This window comes from Augochlora pura, chromosome 3 (assembly GCF_028453695.1).
Source record: "Augochlora pura isolate Apur16 chromosome 3, APUR_v2.2.1, whole genome shotgun sequence".
NCBI classification, from domain to species: domain Eukaryota; kingdom Metazoa; phylum Arthropoda; class Insecta; order Hymenoptera; family Halictidae; genus Augochlora; species Augochlora pura.
Genome location: NC_135774.1, coordinates 2,866,209 through 2,876,519, shown reverse-complemented (window position 1 = coordinate 2,876,519; position 10,311 = coordinate 2,866,209). Strand labels below are relative to the sequence as shown.

Genomic DNA, 10,311 nt, shown 5'->3' with positions numbered 1-10,311 from the left:
GGAAATGGATTTCCCAAAAAATTCTACGGACTCGAAACGACACAAGAACGCTTCGAAATGAACGATGATCGACCGTTTGAGGCCGATAGGGTGGAAGACGTTGAGCTAGAACGGTACCAAAAATCGTCGACATTTGATAAATCGTGGTCGATTCGAAAGGATCTCGATTCGATATTCTGGAGACCTAAGGTGTCAGCGTTGGCCATCGTTGATAAATCGTGGTCGACTCGAGTAGAAAAAGGACCTCGATCCGGAGTTCTACGGACCCTGGTGACGACGGTCAGCTATCGTCCCTTCGTCGTCGGGACGATTCCGTCGGATAGCAACGCAGGGTTATCGACAGTCGGTTCGAACTCGCGTTTTCACTAGGTAACAAAGCCCGCGGAGCCCGCCGATAACACACGGCCATATTGTTTCTAATCGTTCAAGCACTGTTCACACACCGCAGAGCACTGGCGTGTCGACTAGTTGCACGGATCGCAACGAGGTTGAAGCGCGAGCGTGAGATGGCATCAGTGACCGGCAGTGAGTTCGCGCGCGCCTCGCTCGATTGATAAGCCACTGAGATAACACAATGCTTCCTGACCTCCGCGGTACGTATACCATATACGTTAATCGCCCCCCATGGTCATCGTACGGCCTGATCAGCCGCGGAAACTATTGCACACGTGGAACATCAACGTTTCCCGCTACAGAATCGATAACAATTTACGGCGATGATCTGTATATAATATATTATGTACACCGATCCGCCTCCTAAAGCAGCCTTTCCAGTAGCGGTACGGAAAATCGTCGTCCCGATCGATCTAACCGATCCTTAGAACTGCAGGATTTGATTGATCCATTCGCGGAACTCGGAGATCCGGGTGTACACGCCCGGCTGGTTCGGCACCGCGCACCCGATTCCCCAGCTGATCACACCTGCCAGGATCCATCGCTTGTCGCGTGCTCTCTGGATCACCATTGGGCCTCCGCTATCACCCTGAAGGATAGAGAATTTTTTTTTTAGATATCCAATTTCTGATTTTCATCGATCAGATTTGATTAAATAAGTGGATAGTCGACAATGCACTATTCTAAAAGGATGGTGACGATTATTCCTCTGAATCGCGTGCACAAAAACACTGGAAAGTGTAGAGACATATTTTTCTGAAGTTTCCAAGGCATTGCAGAGTGTAGATACATCGACATTTGAGCCGTCCAGTGCACACATCGATTAACTCCACTTTTTGAAAAATCTGAAATTTAAGTGTCAAAGCACTTGGTATAGTCATAACTTTTTATATTTATAATAACTTTCCTGAATAATAAAGATTAACACCATTAAACGGCAAAATTTGTTTGGCCACTCCACCAGTCATATAAAAACTGTAACATTACCGACGATTATTTTTTGGCTATTCTAATCTTGTTAATTTTATACATCGTTAAATGAAAGCTATATCTGTATTTATGCATTCTACATTATATATGTGAATCTATGTTATAACAGGAATTTTAAAAATCAATGTACATCATTTCATCGCGTTTCTCGACTTTTTGTTTTATGGAGTTAGTCGATGTGTGCACTGAACGGCTCATTTCAAAATCAGTAAACTCTTTATCTTGGAGCCTAGATAATGGGCAATACCTCGCACGAATCGAAGCCACCGTTCTTCCAGCCCGCGCAGATAAAGATGTGGGGGATGTGCTCGATGTAACCGGCGTTCCTATACATGCCTTCGCACATCGTATTGTTAATTACAGGTACAGCGACTTCTTGCAGCGTGGAGGGTAGCGGCCCCTCTGTAAATAATATCGCGAATCAGTGGATGATGTCAGTGTCGATAGAAGAATGAGAGTGTATGACTCAAAGTACCGTCATAGAGACGACCCCAGCCGGTGACGTAGGCGGTCCGACCGACGTAACTCTCGTCGTCATCCGGCAGACAGATCGGCAACACGTTCGGTTGGAACGGCAGCAGGGGCTCGTAGAATCGTAACAGAGCGAGATCGTATTCGAAGGTGCGGGGATCGAATTGCGGGTGGCTAGCAACGATCTGCACCCTTCGCTCTTGGTAGCCGTACGGCTCGTCTTCGTTCGCGAGATCGTGCTCGCCGATTCTTAACAGAAGATCGCTGGGCGGTACGCTGGAAACATTTTTTCGTAGGTCATTAATCTTCAGACCGGAACGGAAAAGTTCTCTTAAGAAATTAAAAGGATTTAAAAATACTGTTGCAAGGAATACATTTTTTTTCTTCACCGAACAATTACAGACACTTTTAACTGTGCATAAATATCAGCGGTCGCCGCTTCTATCACCGAAGCTCGATACGTCTCTCCCCGCGAACAACGTTCGAAGGAATCCTTTGTCTCGCGTCTTTGTTTTTCATCGAAGTTCATATAAATGCCGGCGGTTAATGAGAAAGCTAAAATAGCCTCCGTTTCATTACGCCATGACCAAACGCGGCCGATTAAAACTGGTACCGATCCGGATGTTTTGTCGCAACGGTTATTGGACATCGAAGGAATTAGGTTCGCCGAAGAAAATGCGCCGCGTTCGAACGTCAAAGATAAATGCCGCGACGATCGTTCTCCGATACAAGGCGCCGCGGGCGTCGCGTTCTCGGAATTAGTAATGGGATTGTCTCGAGAGGAGAGCGACGCATCGATCGCGAATCATCGCGATGACAAACACGGTCTACTCACTTCTCGACGCAATGCGCCGCGGTTATGGCCCAATTCTCGTTGAGCAAAGCTGCGCCACACTTGTGCAGATACGTGGACGTTCTCCATTGTCGTAAAGAAATCTGAAATGTGCGATCTTCGTCAATATCGCTGGGTTCGGAATTTCAGCGTTGATTAAATTAATCAGGACAGAGTTTAAAAATATCGGTACCTAGATACCTGATTGGTTGCCGATTTTACACATTTATGACAGAAGTGGATAGATAAAATATAATAATGTTTTAAATTATTTTCACGTTGTCAAAAATTTCTGCTTCAGTCCGTGGCTAGCTTTACCATAAATGCATAAAGTCCGCGGTCCATCGACGACAAATGATTCTTTCTCTGGAGTAATCGTCGATCGAGTTACTCACCTGCCAGGGCCATTTCGCGAACGAGCTCCGACTGCCGCCGACGATCCTCGACTCCGGAAACAGCCTCCTCCCGCACACTGCAAGGATAAGCATCGTTGAGTTCAAGCTCCTCGAGAGATTCTCTAATTTCAATGCGACGACCATGTCGCAGAACGAATCCTCCACTTTGCGAACCAAAGCACGCCGTCCTTTATCTTTTCTCTCGATCCTCGACCGCGATTACTATTCTCCAACGAACTATGAAAAACGCTTCCCGGTTCCGGCTGTTCAAACGGTCATTCGCGGACGCATGAAAATCACCGATGGATTATCGATCCGATGACGAAAGATTCGCTTCCTTTACGTAACAAGGCTTCATCGATGTTATCTCGGTTTCCGCGATCGCCACGCGCTGCTCGTTTCCGTCACCGCGATCGGAGGTTTCTGTATTATCGACGACGGATTCTCGTTTCGCTCGGATCGGTCGCGGATTCGCTGTCGGGTTCGACGAATAAGCCGCGATCGAACCGATCTTTATCAGCGCCGGCCGGCACCGTCTGCTAAACAGGTAATTTTCCAACGCTCACCTTGCTTGTAATCGGACATGTTCAAGGTCTCCATCGGCACCGGCAGCTCCGTATCTATCGTCACGCTGGCTATCGTGGAGAGGGTCGTCAATGCCGTCGGCCTCTTCGTCACAGATTCCGTCGTCGTGTCTGCTGCGGGTTTGCCTACGAAACACACAAATAGTTTACTCAACACGATAAAGACAGATTCGGATCGACAAACAAATTTTTCTTCCCGATTGGACGATCCGTCATTCTCGATCAGAATTTTATCAACCTCTTTGACAAAGTTCTTTTTGAAAGTACATCATTGCTCGACGATACATCACCGATATTTAATCGGTCATTCCGCTTTGACAATAACAATACAATTGTACATTGTATAATTAATGTAAGATGCCATTTCCTCGTGGCAAGTATACTCGTCAAACATAGCTAATCAATTAAAAAAGATCTACACGAATGTCAAACTTGTACTGTATAGAGAGGTCGCGACAGCTGACTGGTTAAATTGATTTGTTACACGAGCATGAATTTTACCAGAGGTGGTAGGTTGTAACGTTGACTCGAGGGTGGGTCTGACCGTGGTGGTGTCCTCCGAGATCTCCGATTTCTTCGTGGTGGGCGATTGGATCATGATCCAGCCGTCCGGAGTGGTGATCGGTGTCCACTCGCTCTCGGTTTGATCTAGAGCGGCGCGTGAAAGGATCAATATTTGCACGGTATGTACATGCTTTCATAGTAAACCTAGCATCCGATTTTCATCGGGGATCGAACGATACGCTGTTAACCTCCATTCCTCAAGAAATATTAATCAGCTCGTCGAGCTTCGAATCTTAGATGAAAGCTATGGAACAGTGTTTCCACACAATGAGATACAATGCGGTTGAAAAGAATAAATCGCAATTGAAATTTTCGGCCGTTCTAGCCAAAGATAGTTACCCTTGGCAGCGTCGCGCGCGCTATAGCTATAACTCAACTACTTGGCGCGAGACGCTGCCGCGTCTCATGATATATCAAGTTCTTTTTATTAAAAAACGAACAAAACTGAAAGAATTTAATATATCTTATTCGATAAATATAAAGTTAACTATGCCAGAAAACAAACGAAAGGCATGGCAATTAAATAACTGGTTCGTTCCGTTTGCGAGTCAACCATTGAACTAAAATAGTAACAGCTCAGAGAGAGAGAGAGAGAGAGGGAGAGAGAGAGAGGAAGTAAAGAATGATCAGAGCCTTCTCGGAACGTCTTGAAAAGGAACTGTGCCGCAGTTTTATCAAGAATTTTTGCCGAAACGAAGTCACGCGATCGCGACGCGCGGACTAAGAGAACCCGGTGGAAAGCCGTGAAAACTGGAGCGAAGTGCAGTTATCGGAAACTAATTCGTGTCGTTTGAATTACTGGCGAGGATGGACGGGGAGTCGAGGGCACCGCGAAGTGAACGCGCGCGAGTCGAGGGGGCCCGTTCGAGAGGAACGATTACGGTGAACCGACGCGGTTCGGACCGTTACAATCGTTCCTCCGCAACAGAATCTCATCTCGGGATCGGGACCTTTTTCCGTTGACCGATCGGAGCTGAGAGCCCCGTTTTGGTGCTCGATTAACACTTTGCCCGCAATTATTTCGCTCCGCGGTTCGCCGTCGGTGCACGTGCGCGACCGTAGAGAGACGGCGAGAACGAGATTACGCTCGCTCAAGGATAGTCGCGACCGATTTCGTATTAACCACTTCGGTACGGCGCGCATCGGCCACGAAATTGTGCCCACAGCCGGCACTCACCATGCGCATGCTACTTCGTGCATCGACAGTGAATCCGTTTTGCTCTTTTACAGATCTTTGACGAGAAAAGCTTATTTATGTGTATTTCTGGACGTAAACACTGCAATTGTAGAGATAAGGCAAAAGTTCTTGGCAGTCGACTATAGTCGACTATAGTCGATGCTCGGCCGTGTGCGTTCATATCACGGCCGTCGACTATAGTCGACGCTCGTACCGAGGTGGTTAAAACTCGGAGCGGCGTAACCGCGCGCCGATTTTCGTGTGTCGCGCGCGGAAATTGCGGTCGCCGCATTGAAAAATAACGAGGCCTACGGCGGTGTGTCTTTGTTATCGAGTCGCGGTCGATTTAGTTCGAGATTAAATGCTCATTGCGACGGCGAGCCTGTCGCGAGAAATTGCGGTATTCCATGACGATTGGATCGGTCCGGCTACAGCGCCATTCAAAACGTCTATTACTCTTAGCCTTCAGTTCTCTGTTGCATTCATTCAATTACATCCGTTTAAGAATAGCATCGATTCGATTGCGCTATCCGTAACGATGGTTTATACACCGTATAATTTCAATTGTTCTGCATTATCGAAGATCACGACAGAAACGTTTCTCGCATCGCGAATGCGTCGGATTGCCCTGTACCATCGAAGATTCGCTACAGAATGTGGCCGAGATAGCAGAAGGATAGGATTATGATAGTTTCTCGGAGCCGTTTCCGCAAGTCGCGAACAATCAGACGAAAGCGTGTCAGGTTTTTCACGGCCGTTCTTCTTTTTGGTTTTTTTTTGTCCGCGTGGAATTCGGGGGAGAAAAGTAACGGGTGAAAGCGCGGATCCGTTCGCAATCAATCAAATTGAACGGAGCTTTCGCGGGTCTCTGCCGTGCGCTGGTTAATGCAGCAGGCGTGCCACGGCGACGTGGATTGCCGCCGTGATGATTTCCTATTGACGACAAAACCGTCACGTTACACAATGGGTATCCGTTTTCTTCGATTTCACCGGTCCCGCACGGTCTCGCGTTTAGCATGCGAATGAGAAATGCAAATGTTAGATGGGTCTCTCTCTCTCTCTCTCTCGCGCGCGCGCGTATTAATCGCTCTCGATTAAGCATCGGGACCGATATAAATTCAAATTTCTCGATTAAAAGTTGATCCGTGTGTTATCGGAGCGCTCGGCGTCTGCTGTCTTCGATAATTCAGCTCACAATTATTTCCGAGGTTGAAGAACAAAGTGTTGCTTTAATTAAAAAATAATTTATCTTTTGATTGATTAGTTCCGGTGGATTGTTTTCGTAATATATCACTATCTTTAACCACTTAGCTGCGTCGATATGTTTTGAAGATAAATTTTGTTATGCATTTTATCAATCACACTGGGTATAGTTTTTTTCCACAGTTGTTCTAGAATTATTCTAAAGTGTGCGAAATTAATAAATATGTTTTATAAGCATTTTGACCTAAATCATAGTAGAAGTATTTTTGTTATAAGATGTAACATTGCCATTTTCTTATGACGTGTATACTCGTCATACGCAGCTAAGAGGTTAAACATGACTTCATTATCAGCAACGATACAAAGTATGAACAATCGGGGAGACGCTCTCGAGGCAGAGCGAAGCTCTAAATATCGAACAAATTGGACTGGGAATCTCGACAACCTTTCATTACAGATATTACCAATTTTTTCGAGGTGTCCTAAAATCTCGTGCATCCTCTCTCAATAACCATCTCTCCGATCGACTGTTTCCTAAATCCCGAACTTACCGATCTGCGTGGTCGCGGTTGACGACAACTCCGGTGTCCTGGTGGTAGCGTCGTCAGAGCTCGACGTCCACGTAACAAGACCGCCGACCATCGGCGTGGTCTGGGTAGTGTCCTCCAGGGTCTGACCGACACCCTGAACCGGTATCTTGCCGGTAGCACCGGTGGTGGCATCCGAGACAGCGGTAGAACTGGTCTGTGTCACGGTACTGCCGACTACAGTCGGCTGTGTGGTCGTTATGGGCCTGGTAACAGGTCTGCTGGACACTTTGGTAGGTTTTGTGGTCTCCAAAGTTGGCCTAACTTTCGTAACGGGGACCGTGGTAGACTCGATCGTGGACAGTGGCACCGGTTTCACAGTGGTACTGGTCGATTCCGGCTTGGTCACAGTCTTCGGGGTGGTAGTAACGACCGTCTTCGTCGGTTTCGGCCTCGTGGCAGCTGTGGAAGGTTTGGTAAGCAGCGTGGTCGGTTTGGTAAGCAACGTGGTCGGCTTGGTGGTAGCCACCGTGGGCTTCGGGGTGGTAGTCCTGATGGTGGTTGGTTTCTGTTTAGGGATAGTTGGCTTGGTGGCGGGTGTAGTAGGCTTCGAAGAAGGTGCCGACGAGAAGGTGGCCGTGGGCTTGGTAGACGAGACGCTGGCACCTGTGGTTGCTATGGTCGGCTGATCCTTGAGAGTCGTTGGCGGTTTAGGCGTGGTGACAGGGACCGTGGTAGCAAAGCTGGAGCTAGAAGGTTTCGTGGTGGGTCTCTTCACCGGTGAAGTGGGTTTCCTCGTGGTGGTGGTGGTGGTAGTGGAAGGTTTCTTCGTGCTGGTAGCGACGGTTGGCTTCTTGGTGCTGCTGACGGGTCTCCTGGTGATGGATTGAGTAGTCGGTTTCGCGGTGGTGGCATTCCTAGGCGGGAACCTGGTCGCTGGTACGATCCTCTGGGTCGTGCTAGCGACCGCAGGCTTCGGTGTCGTCGTTTCCGTCGCCCTCTCCGTTATGGTGGTCTGGATAGATTTAACCGTGGTCGTCTCCGGAGCTTTATGGACGGTCGTGTGGCCGGGCTTGTGGCTCCCAGGTGGTTTATTAGACGAAGACGAGTGGATCGGCTTCTTGGTGGCCGGCTTGCTCGTCTGCGGCACCGTGGACGGCGATTTCGTCACGGTCTCCGACGTCGTCGGCCTCCTCGTCGTAGTCGCGGCAGCCTGTGCGCTGGCCGGCTTGCTCGTGGTCTCGATCGTGACCGTAGTTTTTTGCTGCGGCGGAACCGTGCTCGGCGTTTCCGCGGTCGAATCCTCGGCCGAGGAATTCTGCACGGTTTGGAAGGTCGATAACCGAACCGGTTGCGTGGTCGTTTCGACGGTCGTCGTGAGCGTCGGCCTCTTGGTCGACGGCTTCGTCGTCTTCTTTACCAGCGTCGTGGATGCCTGAGTGCTTTGGACGCTGTAGCCACTGGTCGTCGTCGTCGTCGTCGTCGTCGTCGTCGCCTGCAAGCATTCGCAAAAACGAAGAATACAGTTGCTTTTACGGTCCCATAAAAATTCACGGGCTTCCGGGGGGGGGGGACTAAGACCCCTTCGATCTCTTGCGGGACCCAGGATCTTTCACGCAGGAGGAACAAAAACATCGGGACTTCGAACAGTACCAAAATCTTTCTACTGCATTTTGGACACTGTCTGTTCGCTGTCTACGTCTCTTTGTTACAACTTCAATCTCAAGGGCTAGGAAAATATTTCTCATTCAATATTATAGCTCCTGATGTCATCGATCTCGCTTCAGTTTGAAGAGAGACTCTAATACAGGCTCCCTCCTCCTATCTGTTTAAGATTAACTGATCGACAGACGAAAATCATTGTCTAAAGAAATCCAAGCAAAACCCTGAACCTACCAGCCCATGACAGTAAAACTACTGAACCCTGAACGCTTTTTATAACCGTACCAAAACTACGTTTATTTAAGCTTCAATAAAGAATCAGGCCTAAAAATGTCTCAATCATGTTTTATGAATCATGTAAAATAAGAAATATGAAATCAGTCGTTTTAACCGACTGAGTAGGTTTAGTGTCGAAGTTTATCGCAGCGACTGCAATGAAACGAAACGAATCGACTGTAAAAGAGTTCAGACACTGAGTTCGCGTTTTGTGCACAGGCATGAGAAATCGGTGCTCACCTCGACGGGCTGCGTTGCAGGCGGCTTCTTCTCGGCGATCGGCTTCGGCCTTGAGAAGTACTCAGGTATGTCGTTGCTCTCAATGGGCCCGACGGTCGTGACGAACGGCCTCGCCGGGGACCCGTCGTCGATGCTATTGTCCTGCGGGAATATGTCCGGCTCCTCGTCGATCTTGCAGCAGCTGCCGAAGTAGAATCGGTCGATACAGGTGCCGAGATGGGTGCCGTTCGCCTTCGCGCATGTGAACGCGAACATGCAAACGCCGGTCTCGCCGGTGCGCCGTGACACGCACGGCAGGTTCCTGATGTTCCTCCCGGTGCCTGTCGAACAAGAAGACGTTTACACGAGGCGAACAGGTGTCGTACAAAAATTACGGGCGTCAGACCGTCGTCTTTCCAGTTGCAAGCTTCAGCGATGCAATGTGCCTAGCCAATAACGACGATTAAATAATAATTAAATAGTAAAGCATTTTTTAAATGCACCGTGCACTTCGGTCTCGATAATCGAGGCGTTTAAAATTATTATCGATTACTGTCAATGAAACGTGAAACGATGATCGTTGCATCGCGCGTTAAACTTTTCAAAAATGACTACCGCAGAATAAATAGCACTGGCGAGAGACATCGTCGGTGAGACGTTTGAAAGATGATCGAAGGGATCATCCCTGATCTCTTAGACTAACGACAACTGGGAAGCAATTGTCAGTCGCTAATTCCACACGAGTTCGGATCGACGCTGCTAATTACTCTTGATCGTGCTGGCGAATAGCATAATAGAGGGTAGATCGATTAATTATTGCATAGAGAGAACCTGCGTGTCTCGTATCTCCACGAGATCCTGTTCCTGGGTTTCTATAGTTACATATTTCTATTTATTTAGTTTCCGTGAGAAACACTGTCGTGTAGAAATCTTTCTTCGAGACGAAATGACATAACAATGTCGTATACGCGCCGACTCTCGACAGTTACATAATATACATGTTCCTTTAATTGGATCG

The 10,311-nt window shown here is 48.1% G+C and overlaps 1 protein-coding gene across 1 annotated transcript in view; it reads right to left on the bottom strand.

Annotated features, from left to right (window-relative positions):
* Flz (transmembrane serine protease filzig) overlaps positions 1-3,295 on the bottom strand; it is an 8,423-nt gene extending 5,128 nt beyond the window's left edge. The window contains exons 1-5 of the mRNA XM_078176445.1: positions 3,082-3,295; positions 2,690-2,790; positions 1,859-2,130; positions 1,631-1,785; positions 820-982 (exon numbers count right to left, since the gene is read on the bottom strand). Coding sequence (XP_078032571.1) covers positions 820-982; positions 1,631-1,785; positions 1,859-2,130; positions 2,690-2,790; positions 3,082-3,225 — 835 coding nt within the window. The 5' untranslated portion in view covers positions 3,226-3,295. The remainder of the gene's footprint in view (positions 1-819; positions 983-1,630; positions 1,786-1,858; positions 2,131-2,689; positions 2,791-3,081) is intronic.
* Positions 3,296-10,311: the final 7,016 nt, after the last annotated feature.